This window comes from Ruditapes philippinarum, unplaced genomic scaffold, assembly GCF_026571515.1.
Source record: "Ruditapes philippinarum isolate M1 unplaced genomic scaffold, ASM2657151v2 ctg16069_1_1_1_1, whole genome shotgun sequence".
NCBI lineage: Eukaryota > Metazoa > Mollusca > Bivalvia > Venerida > Veneridae > Ruditapes > Ruditapes philippinarum.
The window spans coordinates 1-19,264 of NW_026858451.1; the positions used below are offsets into that span (position 1 = coordinate 1).

Here is a 19,264-nt window from a genome sequence, read left to right on the forward strand (position 1 = left end):
GTAATGAATTCATAAATGAATCATCAAGAGATAATGTGGATTAAACTGTTTGACATTTATTTATTAACAGGGGAAATTTGAATATTAGTAAAACAGGTCATATTAACAAGAGCTGTCAGAAGGACAGCGCGCTCGACTTTTTTAGTGCTTGCCTATAAATCAAAACTTTGACAGTTAAGGGCACACAAGACTTTAACTAGGAATTTCTAAGTACAAATCAAGAAACATTTTCACAGAGTTATCTTCTCTTGCTTACAGATAGGTCTCATGATGGCACATAAGAACTCCAACTTCCAAAGTAATATCTCAAATGGTTAAGTCAACAAGTGGACAAGAATGAAAATCTTAACTGAGTTTCTAAGTCAAAAAGGGCCATAATTCAAATAAAATCCTTAACAGAATTACCTTCTCCTGCCCATGTTTTGGGACCATGATGGTAAACAAGTATTCCAACTTTCAAATTAATATCTCAAACAGTTCAGTCAAAAAGTGGACTGGTACTAAAAACTTAACCAAGATTCTAAGTCGATAAAAGGCCTTAATTTTTAAAACAAATCCTTGACAGAGTTACCTTCTCTTGCGTACAGATGGGGGTAATGATGTGAAATAGCATTAAAAGTTTCAAAGCAATATCTCAAAGGGTTAAGGCAATAAGTGGATTTTACCCATATTCAATGTATTTTCTAAGTCAAAAAGGGGCATAATTCTGTCAAAAACCTTGACAGAGTTATGTCCTCTTGTCTGTTGATAAAGGTCGTGATGGTAAACAAGTATGGTCAGTTTCAAAGCAATACCTCCAATGGTTTTGAAATAAAGTGAGGTGGTACAAAAAACTTAACCAAGCTCAATACACTTTCTAAGTCAAAAAAGGGCCATAATTCTGTCAAAAACCTTGACAGAGTTATGTACTCTTGTCTGTAGATGGAGGTTATGATGGTGAACAAGTATGGTAAGTTTCAAAGCCATACTTGTAATACTTCTGAAATAAAGTGGGGTGGTACGAAAAACTTAACCAAGGTGTGACGCCAACGCTAACGCCGACGCCGACGCCGACGCCGGGGCGAGTAGGATAGCTCCCCTTTTCATAGAAAAGTCGAGCTAAAAATTGAGTAAGTCAATTGTTCTGATCATGTAATCACATTATTATGGGTAAAACTGATGAATGTTCCTTAATTTTGCTTTGAGAAAACCTATCAATGTTGGATAAAGTTATTCAGTGATATAGATAGGCTGTATACCATCTGTTATGAGATATAATTATATTGGGTAAAGTAGATTCAATGTGATGTTATAGGAAGTATATGGAGTGAAATTGATTCAATGACATTTGTAAACTGTAAAATGAAGTCATGCTGTAGGTAATAAAGGGATTAGATATAATTATCTAATCATTGACAGAACCAATCACCAGTGAAGTGTAAATCTGAAGTATGTTTTTTTACTTTTCTTGTGTTTAAGTTTTTCAGTCATGAAATCGTATCACGGTCAAAAGACATTTTGCTAAGCAGATTTGCATAAACTTTGTTTATCAAGCATTGAAAAGCTAAAATTGAATACAAAGCATGTTTGAATTGAATACTGGAGATTTAAATTCATATAAAACATACTAGTATCAGTTTTTATAAATTAAAGTCACAATATGTAATTTACTTTAATTGTATGCAGCAATACGGCTGATACAGGATTATTCCATTATTCCCAGTGTCATTATAAAATAGCCCCTTAAAATAAACTGTTAACCTATAGTAATAGTAAAATGTCACAAAGGAATTGCTGGGTATTATCAAAAGTCCAATCAACGCATGAGAGCAGCAAGTTATACCAAATACCTTCAAAAATAATTCTACCATCTAAATAAAATCTAACTATAAGGAGGTAGATAATAAATTTCTACTTGGGAATTTTCTATGTAAAATGTTAATGAAAAGGAAAGCATGACAAAATATTTTTTCAATTCTTAAAAAATTATTATTTATACAAAAGTCTTGGCTGATGGAAAAGAAATGAAAAGAAATAATACACCTTTTGAAATAGATTTTTTCTAAAGTGATCAATATTTCATCTGGATAAAAAAAAAACACAATAAAAACTCTTCTTTTGAGATAGTTTATACATGTAATTGCATTTTACTAATCAAATTGTAGTGTTTCTATTCTAAATTTTTGCAATAAAGCTAAAAAGCTAATAATTAACAAAGCAAAAAATATTTTTTAGTTGTGTATAATATTTAAGCTATCAGCAAAGCAAGTCGCGCTCAATTTGACCTAAACAAGCTACAAAATTTTCAAACTAATAAATTGGTCCAACAGCAATTTAATGCAGATAACAAATTGGGCCACTATAGGGCCGATATTGGTTCAAATGTTAGGCAAATATAGCTTTATTTTGATGGCAAACAGGTATAAGATTAATGTACTCACAGTTCTGACGTCTGCTGCATGTGAACTCTCGTCTTCTTCTACACCAACCCTGTAAGTAAATCATATACAGTCTAACTTGCCCATGCGACCATGTGTATTAAGAGACTTTTGTCTTAAACGACCACTTTAAATTCCCCCCGATCATTTTCTCTCTATATCTTTAATGTTTTAAGCGACATTTGCTCAACGCGACCAGCGACCGCTAATTAGTCACCTAATTGACATCAATCTTTTCATTAAACGACCACTTTTACCTGTCAAGTAATTGTGTTTTTAGAGAACGCCACCTCGTTATGTCACAAGTGACAACAATCAAAAAACAACAATTAACGTGTGAAAAACTCTATTTCCCAAACCGTTTTAGCGTATGCAATTGAAGTTAAGTATACGCGTGACGTGTATTATCCAATAATATCGGATAAACAATGAAACGCTCCGCCCATACTGAGATGGTGTATACGCTTCGCTGGTTGACATTTAGACTGCATTGAATTGACCTTGAACTTGATCAGCCATTAAATTAATCGTAACAAATAGATGTAGTTTGTTTATTTCAAATGAAAAAAATGCACAACAGAAAACATCTTCACTAATAGGGTTTTCGTGTTGGAGACAAGGAAAAACAACGGAGAAGTTAAAAAATTCTGGAAAAAATGTCAAACATGTACGTAATGGATCTTGAAACTGTTTTGTCAATAAATATCAGAAAGTTATTTTTTACATTTGCATCCATTTAGATTATCGGAGCGTACTTTTTTTCAACATTTATATAAAAATGAAGTTGAAAAACAATCCCACCGAATAAAAAAGATGTCATTTATAAATTTTGACTTTTATATCATGCTGACTGTCTTAAGAGACCGTTTCATTAAGCGACCGTTTTGGGTGTTTCCCTTGCCCGGTCGCTTAATACACGTTTGACTGTATACAAATACTTACATCAAACTATAAACTGCTGAATATGTGTAATGGATTTGACCTGTTTTTCAATTTGGAATAGTCCATTGAAAATTTTTGGGATTAAGTTTTTATGAATTTGTTTTAGTTAGATAAACATGGAAGCTATAAGCTCTCAAATCTGTTCTCTTGGAACCATCCAGTAACTTAGCAACGGGTGTAAAGTTTCTTGCTCATGAAAAACAACAGCTTGCCTCACCCACATGGCAAGCAAATCTTAGGATCAAAATGTCCCCCAGTTGGAGTCCTGTCAAGAATAATGCTAATTTCCATGTGTAAAAAAATTTACTTTACATTGATTCCTTTCACTGAGGTGTAAATTAGTAACATATATTGCTTTATAAATCAAAGGGGCCATTATGTGGGCAGTCATAAGTGGAGTGAAAGGCTGCTTAGATAGCACAACAGGTTAACATCAAGGGAGACAAAGACATAGAAATTGTGAGCAAATAATCATGAAATTGAAAATTCAATTAATTTAATGTTTTATTCTTTCATTAAAGTATAAGTGATAATCATTTTAAGTTTGGAAACAGTATTCAAAGTATGCAGCAGAAACAAAACAAGAGCAGTATCACATGGTAATCCAATAATCATACCATAGCATAATCATTTGAGAATATACAACTAGAAATGTGTCCATAGGACACGGATGCCCCCACATGCCACTGTTCTGTCAATCTTATGACTCTAGGTCGCAGCAAAAATTCCTTCCTTTACTGCCATCTACACATTAAGGTTGTTCATCCCTGGAAGTTTAAGCAAAATCTGCCATCCGGTTTAAGAGGAGTTGCATTCACAAAATTTCTACATAGTATATAGTGAAAAAATCAACAAAGGGCCATAATTCTGTAAAATTTGGTTGCAGCAAAAATTCCTTCCTTTACTACCATCTACACCTTAAGGTTGTTCATCCCTGTAAGTTTAAGCAAAATCTGCCATTTTGTTTAAGAGGAGTTGCGTTCACAAAATTTCTACAATAGTATAAAGTGAAAAAATCAACAAAGGGCCATAATTCTGTTAAATTTGGTCGCAGCAAAAATTCCTTCCTTTACTTCCATCTACACATTAAGGTTGTTCATCCCTGTAAGTTTAAGCAAAATCTGCCATCCGGTTTAAGAGGAGTTGCGTTCACAAAATTTCTACATAGTATCTAGTGAAAAAATCAACAAAGGGCCATTATTCTGTTAAATTTGGTCGCAGCAAAAATTCCTTTCTTTACTGCCATCTACACATTAAGGTTGTTCATCCCGGTAAGTTTAAGCAAAATCTGCCATCCGGTTTAAGAGGAGTTGCGTTCACAAGATTTCGGGACGTACGGACGGACAGCCGTACAGACTGACGGACGGACGGATGGACAAATGCAACGCTATATGCTCCCACATTGTGGGGGCATAAAAACAATGTTTACCTTATTTTGAATAGCTGTAAAAGAGGTGTAACAAATCCTCCACAAATCATCACAGTTACTAGAACTATCACCATGGTAGCAGACAACATATGTTGCCGAGCTTCACTTGATGTGTTACGTATTGCTAATGCATATGCGATAGCTCCTCGTAAACCTAAACAACACAATTACAATGTATCAATGTATCTTAAAGGGTATTATATGATTATAAACTGCAGAAATAAAGGCAAAATATTAGGATAGAAGTACCCATATTTATAATGATACTTTTATGATAATAAAGCAATACTTTCAATATATTGCTTAGTAAGAACTGTTGAAATTATTAAGTAATATATGAAAACTTCACAAAAGTACAAAAGTATGAATTGGTTGTAATCTATTTTCTATAAAAAATGACTCTTTATGTCTCAAATGCATCTTAGCAAGAGAGATAATATAGATTATAAGACAACGTGTCTTAGACTCAAACTGATACACCAATAAAAAAATTTCAAATGGCCTTTAAGTAAAGATTTATTTCATTTAGGTATGTACCTAAACATAAAACCTTAACCAAGAAATTTTAATTTAAAAAGGGAGCTTAAGTGAGAAAAATATATTGAATATATATTTTATATATGACTGATGGAAAAACTTGAATATATACCTGAGAACATCATCATATGCATCAGATTTGCAGATATTTTATTCCTCCTTCCTAGGTTTAATAAAAATGAGAGTGGGTATATATTTATAGCTCTTCCTATGATGATAGATACCTGGTTACATTTGTCAAGGAAAAAACTTATTATTCATTTCTTTGCAAGTAGTTAAAATAAAAGGTTTCATAAATATACATCAGTAGATTCAGCAGTCTCTGATAATGTAGCAATATAGGATTGTAACATGTAAAAATTTATTACTTCTAAAATTCCAGTTTCTTAGGTTTGTTTGTTTCATTTTTCGCCTTTTCCCAACAGTATTTTAGTCATATAGGCGGGAAGTTTCCTAACCATCATTCCTGGAGAGTTACACCAGTACTAGACTATCTTCCTCCGCGCTAAACTACCAAAGCATTTCCCGGGGATCGAACCCACGCCAGAGAGGTGACTGGATTAGAAGTCATCGACTCTAACCCCTCAACCACGGAGGCGGTCTTAGTTTCTTAATAGTGAGGGTCAAATAAATGTAATGTTATAATAAATGTCTTATTTAAGACAGAAAAGGATACAAATGATGCTAAAATAAACCAGGCATTCCATTTCACATTTTCAAATGTAAACACCGACACTCCTATATACAGGAATACAAAGTTCTCTGCCAGAAAGTTCATTAACTCAAATAACTGAAATAAAATAAAAGGTATCATTTATATGCATATTGTAGACATGTTAAATCAACTAAAGATTATACATGTTGTCAGTCACCAAATAGTTGTAAAAAAAATTTTAAATTTCAATTGAATATTGTAATATTGAAGATCCGAAGGGCCCTAATGGATTATGGGTAAATATTATAATAAAATATGACAATTCACATGTTAATTAACATAAACTGGTTATATATTGCACACAAGCCTGTAAGTAACCATAAGTGGATTGAAGTAAAAATTTAATTTATCAGAACAGAACAGAACATTTCTTTTAGATTTAACCATTATAGTTTATTATCATCAACCATTAAGTATATACATATAATTTACAAATAAATAAGTAGCAAACAAAAATCATGAATTGAATTATATACATCATTATGGCCACATAAATGAATTGTTATCATTATAATATTTAAAATGAAACACATTAAGACAACAGGTATATATCACTAACTTGTTTTGTTCTGGCCTTTGATTCATCTGAGAGATTATTGTGTGTATAATGAGCTTGACAGATACCACAGAATAAAACAGCCACAATACCTGAAATTATAACAAAATATATGTGTACAAAATAGTCACACACAAAAATGATTGAGATATTTTTTTATTCTGAAAAAGAAAACAAATAAAAAACACCCCATTAAAAAATAAAGAAAAGAAAACTGAAACTTAAGTATTATAAAATCAGTTATATTTCAAAAAATTCAAATGATATTTCAAAATATTCAAATGAAACTATCATCATGTCCCATAGTATAGTTAATCTACCTTAAAGCCTCGAAGGTGAAGTTGTTTAATGTTCTAATCCTGGAAGTGTCTACTGTTATTTTCATTTGTTAAATGTCAATACACTTAAAAAAAATTATATGAAATATTAATATTTTGCTGCCAACATCTACACAGACGAGACTTTATGCTAATAAAATGGTGCTAATCATCCCTATTATATCAAGAATTACTGTATATTTCTTTCTATACTTAGTTGGTAGTCAAATGTTTTAACATTAACATTTCACTTGCTAAATGTGTGTAATATTTTGCATTGCTTTAAATTTAGAACAATCCATTCAAAGTTTCAGGAATTTCAATATCAAAGTACAAAAATTGACCTAAAAACAGTACAGAGTCTAGTAGATTTAATGCATGTACATGCTTGCCTTGCTCTATGCATGTGGAAAAGGCTCAACAAAGGGGTTAAAGGGACTCCACTGTGTTCTGGAACATCTCGAAAACTTATTTCCAGTCAGTGGAATCCCTTTAAAGTTATATATCAATGTATTACAATACATGTATTACAATAATATGAAACAATTATTCTATACCCGTAAGTCCAGTGGCTTCAGCTGTCTGAAATGATGCATAAGACATGAGAAAAAACAGAGCTGTCTCAAGAAGAGGGAACTCGCGGATCTTTGTATACTTCGTTAATAATGCTGTCGCCATTCCAATCAGAGAACCAATAAGAAACGCCCCTCCAAATATACCCGCAAAGTTTCCAAGAGCTTTGAAAAATGCATGGACACTGAATCCTGCAGATTTCTCCTTCCCATAAGCTTCCACAGAACTGGAATAAAGAATGACGTTGTAAATTGATAAATTAAAGTAATAGACCTATGTGTCTACTTGTTTCTAATCAAAATACACTATAATTATTCTACCATCTGCAAATTAATACTGAGCATTATAAGTTAGCAGTTAAAAGAATGATGAACAATAAATATTCCTCTTCTTGCCCTGTAGATTTTAAATTTGCATATAACAGAATAAAAGGCTTTTATTTTGTAGATGAGATTAATAAACCAAACAGCAATAACTTTAGCTGCTAGAGCCTGAAAAAGATTAGCTTTTGCCAACAATAAAGAGCAAGGTCATCGTGTAAGGTCATACGTTCATTCTGACCAGGCTCTAAATTGCTGGTAGCACAATAGTTGCATTTTGATATTAAAATTCCAATTCCAAAAACTTTAAATGGTTTGTTCCAAAATTGAAATACAAAGCTGGGTTAATTTGTTACAATATTCTGCAGGTTAAAGACTCAAATATGCTGTTTTTAAACAATGATAGATTGCATTGACCATTTTATTTCTCTATGAATAATTATGTTCTGACTATAGGTTAGTTGAAAATACATGTAGATGTAAATACCTCAAAATAATGACTTTTCTACAAATAATTCATGTGAACAAGTTAGAAACATTTCATGAGAAACCTTTTTTTCATCCGTATGAAACTTTATACATATATGCCAAAATTAAGTTTGACAATAAAATTATCAAAAATTTTATAATGATGAATGACTGAATAAATAAATGATATATTACATTGTAAGTGAAGAAATGAGAATAAATGTAAAACAAAGTAAATGCATTTCTAATCTCTGGAGCAATTCCATATATCTTAGTTATGTCTAAAATATACATTATGTTTATTCCTATGTCATGATAAAATAGTCACTATAATGGAGGAAAAAGTTAGAGTCTTTGTAAATTTCTGTTCATTTCAAAGATTAATTAAAGGGAAAAATTAACAAATTTAAACAATTGGATGTATTTTTTTTTCATTATATACACATAAAATTTATTGATCAGTAAACTCCAAGAAATACTAGGAACTGCTCAAAAGAAGATACACAAATACACATGACAATGCATAAGCTAAGAACAAGTAATTTAACACTATAATTTTACTGTTTTCCATATTTCATAATATAAATGTCAAAAAAATTTGATCTACTAAATGTAATTTTCATGATCATTTGAATTTTTTATTGGGAAATAATACATAAGCTCAACCCATACACTATGATAAAAATGTGATCATGCAGTGTTTATCTAATGCAGCAGTCTTACACAAGCACTAATTTTTGGTATTTACTTCTTAACCTTTAACCTGTTGAAACCAAAATAGATCTGCCTTTACCAAAAGTATAGAACCAGGCTGGCCTGAAAATCTGTGTAGTCTGACCAGGCTCAAAACTGTTGGTAATGAATTTCCAGCAGTATAAAACCAGGCAAGCCTGAAAATCTGCGTAGTCTGACAGGGCTTTATACTGTTGGTAGTGTAATGGACTGTTCTAAATTCAAAGCAAGGCAAATCCATTTCACAAAGTCAGCAGGTTAAAAGTTTATTTATAGACATTATGTAACAACCAATAACTTCTTCTAGTTGAGGAACCAATTTCCATGGTAACAAGTATTGACGGGTCATAGGATAGGCTTACTACTGTGTATATAGTTGTCCATGGATGATTATTCGAAATATAATTACATGTATATTCAATACAAAGGGAGATAATTCAAAAACTTAACTATAATATCAGTGTATATCATTTACCATACAAGGGAGATAATCTATATTGTTTCGGAGTTTTGGAGATTTCCTGTTATGAAATATTTCTGGAACAATATTATGCAGCAAAAGAAACACAGAATAAAACTTCAAAATATGATAAAAGTTAATCAAAAATAATCTCACAACATGATGTTTCAAGTACAGTAAATTGCAACAGGATGCAAATGTTTACATGCCAAAATAATCTATGCAACATTAGTCTCAAAATCAATAGCAAAAAAGGATGCAAGATATTTAGATTTTACAGTCAGAATAAAACCTTTATTCATTGAATTTCATGTGACATAATACTATTACAGTCATTTGACAACTTTCAAGCTTAACCATTGGATAATGAACAGCAATGCATTTTTCAATGCATCATTTGAGACAAAAACAAGCACATTTAATGTTCTGCTCTTTAATTGACAGTTTCATATACCAAATTTATTGGTGATTCTGTTTCATCATTAAATTTTGGTCTAATATTAAAGTGCAAATACATGTACTGTTTACCCAAGGTACAGCATAATTCGAAGGTACTGTATTAAATTTTCACAGAGTGACCATACAGTTGTGTTTGTATTGCATGCACCAGTAAACAAAGTGACATAAAGATGCATCAAGACATGATAAATGAGGTCAAGCAGTGCTGTTTTCTGCAAAAGATGATGATGATGCTGCTGCTGATGATGATGATGATGATAATGATGATGCTAATGATGATGATGAGAAAGATGACATTTATGATAAGGATAATGATGAAGTTGATTATATGTATGATGGTGTTAATTATGAAAAATTAACAAACATTAAAAAGCCAATGATGATTATGTTCTGTTTGATTGATTAATAAAATGATAACATGTATTCATCATGATCATGATGACAGTACATTAATGGTTATCATGATGCTGATGATTAGGATGATTGCTTTATGCAGGTTATATAATGATAGTTACAATGATGATAATGTTGATGATTACATTGTAAACATTTGCAAAATGTTAATGATGATCCGAATAAGCTTAAATGATTATGACAATCAGCATTCAAAGAACAAGATGATGATGATGATGAAGAGGATGAAGATGATGATAATGATAACGATGATAAATATTATCTCAGTATCATGAATAAATCCAAATTATTAGTACTTGGTCATTCAAAATGATAATATAATTTCTAACTTACGATAAAGATATTGATCTAGAAAAATCACGACATTCATGATGAAATCAATGATATCTAATGATGAGAATGACACTGGTAATGATAAAGACATCATCAAATTCAGAGAAAAATGATGATAAAGAAAAATACAGAGGTGTTAATATTGTACCCTCACAATCATGTACACAGTACATCCATATTGATCAATTTGTATGACAGGTGTTAATTTCACAGCTGTGTGATCTAACATCATTTGTATGCTTTCCCATGTGAGAGAATATGCTTAAATTAATATGAAATTAGGTGCAACCTATGACACCTAAAGCCCTTTAATAACAAGCATAAAGTTTTCAATATATAAATTGGACTTTGCAAATAATGTGTAAGTGCAGGTATTTTTGTACCCTTAATTAGATACGAATGAATTGGTAGTGTTCAACCTATCACTGTAGTATTCCAAGACTGTCTCTAAATATCTTGGTTGCCATTTTTTGTTAATCTCTTTATTTGACGCAATTTAAACATGATGATTTATCAAAATATATATTAAAAAGTATCTTTTCATGTGAATCATCATTACTTCATTTCTTAGCAATGATTATAAATGACTGAATTGTGTAGTCGCTTTAACTACATGTTTTCAAAAGTATCCTGAAATCTAATTATAGCTCAATTATAAAACCAGTCCAAGATTTTCAAAATGGCGGCGCAAATCTAACTAAATATCATTCTCAAACATTTTACAATTTGACAAATATTTATTTATTGATTCTAATGTGATATCAATTTAACTTATACACTTCATACATGTTATCTAAGAGCACTACAGCCCTCGCGGGTCCTGTGGCCCTACTCAGAATTTCCTTGTATTAATCATTCTAATTGCTGTAATTTTTTAAAGATTATTTTGAGACCAAGGATGGCTTCATTATACACATGATATATTGAACTATACATTGGTTAAGTTACCGTCTGTCCTATTTTACGCCTTTTGTTTTTATTTGAAAAACACTGAACGCTCGTAATAGACCATTTCATGAATAAGTCCCTATGTGTCTAAGTTTTTACACAAGTTTCTACAACTTCCACTTATCGGAGTTTGATCATATATAGAGCATTCTTTTTAGCCTATCACATTTAAAACTCAATTTTTTATCATCTAAACAACTGGTGACAATGAAGTTTAACACTACTTTTCCCCTAAAATATAAACCAGAAAATTTTATAAAATTTCTTAAACCAATAGGCAATACTAAAATACATGCTTTACCCTTATAGAATAAATATAAGCTAAAATGAGAAAAGAAAAATAAATATTCATAGATATAATTGAAAACCATAGTAAGATACCCACAACTGAACTGAAATATTCCATAACTCTTGCATATAAACAGAGACAGGAATTATAATGTCAGTCAAAAATATCCAAGGACATATGAAAGCTTGAGTATGCAAACAATTCCAGATAGATATAAGAATGGCCCCAAGGATTGGAAGTTAGGATTTGTACACATGCTATGACATATAAAATAAAGACCTGCCTTTCTTCAAATGTTAACACCGACCTGTGTAGAGAATGAGTTACCAATTAAACATTCATGAATAATATAATTAAACTATGATCTTATATGAATTTACTTTTCCAGCTCCGTATTTCTTCTTTTACTTTAACCAATGCAATATTTTTGGGCTGAAAATTTTATATGAGTAGTAAAGAGTAAAAAGCATTATGCTAATTCATTTACCTTGTACCTGAATTTCTTAAATTGACTTGATCAGCTTCTATTTTTGGACCTGTCTATAATCAATTTAGGGGATATCAAGGTGAAAATTTTAAGTGAGTAAGCCAACAGTAAAAAGCCTGGTCAGGCTGCATGGATGTGCATTAAGTACTTGTGGCATTAAGTTAGTATAACACCAAGTCAGTTTCAGCAAGGTAAAGACTAATGAAATTGTAAGATTTGTTTATATCAAGAATTAGTGTATTACAGTTTTTAAGGTAACTTTATTGTCATACTTTAAATCCAATCTAGATAATTTACCTCGACCTTCCACAAAACAAATTCTACAAAGATTCATTGACACTTGACCTTCTCACTATACAGAAAATTTAATTACTATGAAATTATGCAGAAAAAAGGGAGCCTTTTATCATTATATAATTCAAACTTGACCTTAATGATGACCTGATGGTCATGTGACCTCAAACAGTCAACAAATATAGCAAAGTAAATAGCAAAATTTTGTAATTATACAAATCAACATTCTAAACATAAAAGGACTTTCTATTAATCTTCTTATAAAAATAAAATAAAAATGATATGTAATTCAGAAAAAAAAGCTGCAATTATGGAAATGGAAAAATACATGTATATATAATAAGCACAGTAGGTAAGATATTTTACCACACCACAGAGGGTATATTAAACAAATTATGATGAAAGTTTATTTGAATAACTATTTGAATGCAAAGACAGATACTGTATATACACAGAAAATATTTATCATTCATTAGAAACAAACAAGGTATGTTCTGAAAACAAAACACCCCCATTCCAACCAAATGTGTTAAGGATGGTTTGGCAAAAAAATGATAAAAAACTAATGTCAATTGGAAAAAAATATATTAGGAACACGCTTATACAGCAACATTCTTTAAGTAGTCTATGATTTTTTTCTAAATGTAAATTAACCATTTTCATTAAAACCTTAAAATGCTATAAATATAAAATGATATTTATCTCTCATGAAACAGTCTATATTTAAATTCAACAAGAGCTGTCCATAAGACAGGGCTCTTGATTATTCTGTGCTTGACAGAAAATGGGCATAACTCTGTAAAAAGTAACTCAAAGTTATGGGACCTGTGCCCATCATGTTAGATAACCACAGAGAAAAATGTTTGTAATTTCAACCATTTCTTTCAGTAGTTCTTAAGATACCAACTTGCACACAAAAATTTAACCAAAGTGCGACACCAACACCAGGTTAATACAATCACTCTCTCTATTCTTCAAATAAGTTAGCTAAAAATATATAAATATGAAAGGTAAGCACTTTATAAAAGTGGAATCTTTCCTTACCCTGATAGTAAAAAAGCTACATAAAGGTAGAATATTTCCTTACCCTGATAGTAAAATAGCTACATAAAGGTAGAATATTTCCTTACCCTGATAGTAAAATAGCTACATAAAGGTAGAATATTTCCTTACCCTGATAGTAAAATAGCTACATAAAAGAGGAAAATTTCCTTACCCTGATAGTAAAATAGCTACATAAAGGTAGAATATTTCCTTACCCTGATAGTAAAATAGCTATGTACATAAAGGTAGAATATTTCCTTACCCTGATAGTAAAAAAGCTACATAAAAGAGGAAAATTTCCTTACCCTGATAGTAAAATAGCTACATAAAAGAGGAATATTTCCTTACCCTGATAGTAAAATAGCTACATAAAGGTAGAATATTTCCTTAACCTGATAGTAAAACAGCAGGGTTTATACAGATATCCAATATCAAAATTCAAGCACTTTGAAGCAGGTTTTCCCATTAATCAAGCACATTTTATTGCACATTTATCATTTGTAACCAATGATGAATTAAGTTTAAAACTCATAAAACATTGGAAACTTTATTCTTAACTGCTAAATAACATACATTGTACATAATGTGATATTTATGTATTCTAGTATTCTAATTATTCTAGTATGACCAGCAAATTTAATTGTTATCATTGTTCATTGATATTTTTTTTGTAAAATGTCGATTTTTACCGGCAAGATGTCATTCAATCATTTTCAAGCAAATATACAACAAATTTAAGCACTGTCCAAAAAAGTGATGAAATTCAAGGACTTTTAAGCACTTTCACTTTAAGAAAGTGACTCAAATTTACGCACTTTTTATAACTGTACAACCCTGAATAGCTACATAAAGGTAGAATCTTCACTTACCCTGATAGTACAATAGCTACAGCATCATTAAGAACACTCTCTCCAAACACCAGTGCATACAGTGTTACATCCACATTTAAATCATTGAATATTGCCAACACTGTCACTGAAAAACAACAGCAATATTTGACAAATGCCACTTTTAAAGCTATCACAGATTCAACCTAATTTTACATTAAAGTCAGGTTTCCTGTATCATAACATATAATACTTAAAGTGGTTAGGTCTAAAATAGACACATTTTCTACAATTATTTTTCAAAATATTGATAAACAGTAGATAAGTATCAATAGGATATTCTTACATTTGTGTATAAAAAGTTATTTGAAAATAGAAAGTTCTAAGTGACTCGGAATTAACATTTATATGACAAATAATATTTTTGTTCCAGAACATTTCATTATCTGCTATATAAATAGATGTTACATCAGATCAAGTATCTCACACTTGACAACAACTTCCAGATAACAACTTTCTTGGTTTGTTGCTATGTCTGATACTAAATACTTTCAACATAATTATTCATTGTTTAACAGACGTTTCATCATAGACCAATTCACTTTAACAAATTTCCTAATCATACATTTGTAACACAAGAGGGCCATGATGGCTCAACTAAATAAAAATACTCTTAAATAATATTGTAAATTATAAATGAAAGCAGATATAAAATCTTAATCTTAAACTGATATCACAAAGTTCATACTTGCATCTAAAATTGTGCACATGTAAAATATCATTACTGGCTGCTATTGCTAAGGGAAGACAATAGTTACTGGTTGCTATACAAAAGTAATGGTTTCCTTGGAAGTTAGTGCCTGCTATGAAATTAAATAGTAGAATCACTTGTTGCTATGGAAAGTTAATGTTTGCTATGACAGTCACTGGCTGCTTTGGAAATTTACAGTTTGCTATGAAAAATCGATGGCTACTATATCACTGGTTGCTATGGAAGTAAATGGTTGGTATGGAAAGCAAACGGTTGCTATGAAAGTCATCAATGGTTGCTATGGGAAGTCAATGGTTGCAATAGAGGTAATTGGTGGTTGTGGAAAGTCAATGGTTGCTATGGGAAGTCACTGGTTGCTATGGGAAGTTACAGGTAGCTATGGAAAGTTTATGATTGCTATGTAAGTCAATTGTTGCTATGGAAAGTCACTGGTTGCTGTGGAAACTCACTTGTTGCTATGGAAATTTATGGTTGCTATTAAAAGTCAACAGTTGGGAGTCACATATAAGGAAAATATATAAAATGAAATATTAATATGCTTACCAGGATCAGTGGCTGATATAATTGCTCCAAAAAAGAAACAGTCATTCACTGTAAATGTCATAGGCAGAAATCTTGTAAACGCAAACATCAAACCACTGTAAATAAATTACAAAAAATCTACAATATTATCCATCAGCTGATTGTTGTTACAGATGATTCTAAATCTGTATTAAAAAGAGCACCTCAATTATAACACACTAGGGTATAATCAAGTATAAAATAGAATGGACTGATCTTTAACAAAATTATCTCATGCTACTTTGCTGGCTAAGAACTTTAAGTATGATCATTATCTAGATACAATTATTTTCTGCCATGTGTGCTTCATAAAATTGAATAAATTCAAAATAAAGAACTTATATATATCAAACATCTTCTAATATTGCATGTTTTTCACATCAAATTTCATCGATCAATCATGACGTTTATATAATCACGTTATTGTATGTTTTCAATAATAAGAAAAGAAAGAAGTAGAACAGTAGTATAAAGTTACTTATTTAAGCCTTTGGACAGGTTATATTATCAAGTTATTATAAAGATTTTTGACAGGTTATATGGGCCTATACAAATGGTTAACCGCAAGAGGAATATTGCAAATAACCATCTTTATACAGCCATATAACATGTCAAGAATCTTAATAACTGATTTATAATACAGCAAACTTACTTTATTAGAGAAAAAATGAAATTACTTCATAAACTGACTGCAGCTGTGTATCTAAATTATATATTCCTCAACTTGCACATACATGTATAGTAGTATATGTTCACAAAAGTTAGTAGGTCATATAACCTGTCAAAAATAATCTATAAATAATAATACAAATCTACATTAAGAGATGCCCATTTACAAATACATTGTATGTTGAATAGAACATTGACAAATGAAGTGTATTGACTACCTACCCAACAGCCATACATGATACAGTTGTTCCAATAAATGCATACATCACAATTGCTCCAAAATTTTTGAAAAAGTGCCTCTAAAAAATAAAAGAAAATATTGTGATATCGTGATAAAGTTATAATGAACCAAGTTATGAATGACCAATAATATAAACTTATTTCTTCAGACAGAAATAGCAAGATCCCTAATTAAAAACATATAATTTCTTTAGCAAGGAACTGATTAGGTTTATGTAAAACATTTACAAGTTTTCATCTTCCAGTAGCCACAAACGTTCTTAAGTTTATTTCATTATTGACTGTGAAAACCTAATAAAGTAAATGAAGTCAAACATTGAAACATGTTATAATACAATGTACATGTATAAGAAAGAAGTTTATGCAAACTCACTCTTTTCATACTGTACCCAGCTTCAAATATAATCACTGGCAAGAATACATTGAAAAATATTTCTGGGTCAAATGTTACCTGAAAAAAAAGAATAACACCAGTTTTTATTACATTGATGATGTGCAGAATCCTGTATTCTCACCTTAGTGCAGTGATTGGTTAACTCCTTCTATAAGTTAATAGGAGTTAATTCATTACTGCACTATGGTGACGTTATGACATTGTACCTTATCATACTATGGAATACATTTTTTTAAATATTTTTAAATCTTCAAATTCTTTGCAGTTGTTTTTTTATTATCTTTAAAGATCCTGTAACACAAATTTTTTATGGTTTTAAATCATAAATTTATATGATGCTCAAATTAAGATTTATCGATATTGTAGGTTCCAAAAAGCATTATTTATAAAGATATTACCAAATTTAACATTTCATGTAAATTAGAAATTTTTTTTCAATAAAGTTTAAGTCAAATTTTACAATACGAAATGAAAGCATATATTTTAATGATTACATATAATATGCACAAATATTTGCAGTACATATTTTACATATTCTTTGAGGTTTGAAAATTGTTTTATTTGCATAATTATGTACATATATATATATATATAATTTCACTTAGTGTGGTTAACCACTTTGATCACAACAAACAGGATCTTTAATATTGACAAGAGTTGAAAAGTTGTATGTTTAACTGAGTGGCTTAAGGTCATTTTGCTTTTTTTTATTCAAGTGGCTCTTAAATTGTCTTTACATTGTCATGTCCTATTTCTAGTTGAGACTTTTTGGTCATTTTTTCAATATAGAGCTTTTGTCCAGGATTAGTTCTCAAAAATCATAACTGGTAATGAGTTCTAGATAGCAGATATCCAAACATTATAAAACTATGCATCTATAAAACATTTTTTAATCTTTTAAAATTAGTAGATTGCTCCTTTTGCTGAAGCAAAGTAGTTAGAATTTTTTATATTTCATTTTTTACTTTCAGGAGAACATGTACTAACATTTATTCCTTTTAACATTTATAAACTCTCTAGTTTTGTTTTTCATTTTGCTACTTTATGAATTGTACTTGTTTGGTTTATATATACTAGTATATAATAATAAATATTTTTGCCTTATTATGCATTTCTATTTATCTCATAAAATCATTAATTATTTCCTAGCCTCAAGGGTCTGATAATAATCAAAATTTATGAAAACATATGTTATGTTTGCTAATAATCTAAATGCAGTGTCTAAAATGTTCTTGATCCGGTGTTGAAATACACATGTTTGTAAAACACATTAAGATCAATACATGAACATGAAATCAAATCAATCAATGCGTATTTTAGATTTTCTTTGCGTATTTCATGCTGATACGCATGCTATCTCTGCTCTGTGAATTTACGAGCATGTTATCATAAATACGAAAATCGCCGCTACCATTAGCACTCAATTGATCTCCTTGATTGGGAGACATTTTGGACCCGGGCCCTTTTTGCATTTTTTTTGTGATTTTTTGAGAAAATAATCGTTGTTTTTTATTCGTTTTTTTCTTTTTTGTTTTTTTTCTTGTTTTTATTTTTGGGAAATACCGAAAAAAAACCGGGTATTTTTGAAACGGTTTTTCCCGGTTTAAATTTATAAAACCTTTTTGGGTACGGTCTAATCCAACCCGTACCCAACACTAATATAGACGAGTGAATTTTTTTTCATTTAGGGGGTATTGGTAGAAATAAAATTTTTTAATACAACAAAAATTTGTACAATTTAACTGCACTTTTTTACTTACTTTTTTTCAAGTGACCTCCTCTTCTATTTTGCTATATTTTATCTAAATTAATTTTTTTCATTTTTTAGAAAAATATGTGAAATTAACAAAAAAGCCTCTGGGGTCTGCCTTGTCATACTTCTGCAACACAGCATGAGCTGTAGATTGAACATTTGGATGACTTGTGTAACGGATTACAGCTCCCACAATCAACCCTGAAACACAGAAAGTATTGATTCATCCATATTGTCAAATACACAGTGAAGCTTTAATTGACTTATATCAGTTAATATTGAATTTGCACAGTGCCCTACGCAGGTCAGAGCCA

At 30.5% G+C, this 19,264-nt stretch overlaps 1 protein-coding gene across 1 annotated transcript; it reads right to left on the reverse strand.

Moving 5' to 3' along the window:
* Positions 1-2,420: 2,420 nt before the first annotated feature.
* LOC132753210 (sodium/hydrogen exchanger 9-like) lies at positions 2,421-18,645 on the reverse strand (the record flags this gene model as incomplete). The annotated part of the gene is given in 12 exon segments (XM_060743653.1): positions 2,421-2,469; positions 4,789-4,942; positions 5,438-5,549; positions 6,002-6,115; positions 6,600-6,688; positions 7,471-7,712; positions 12,193-12,216; positions 14,604-14,709; positions 15,877-15,971; positions 16,786-16,862; positions 17,177-17,254; positions 18,574-18,645. Coding segments are annotated over 12 exon segments (1,212 nt in total), but the record flags the coding sequence as incomplete, so codon positions are not given.
* Between the last annotated feature and the right edge of the window lie 619 nt (positions 18,646-19,264).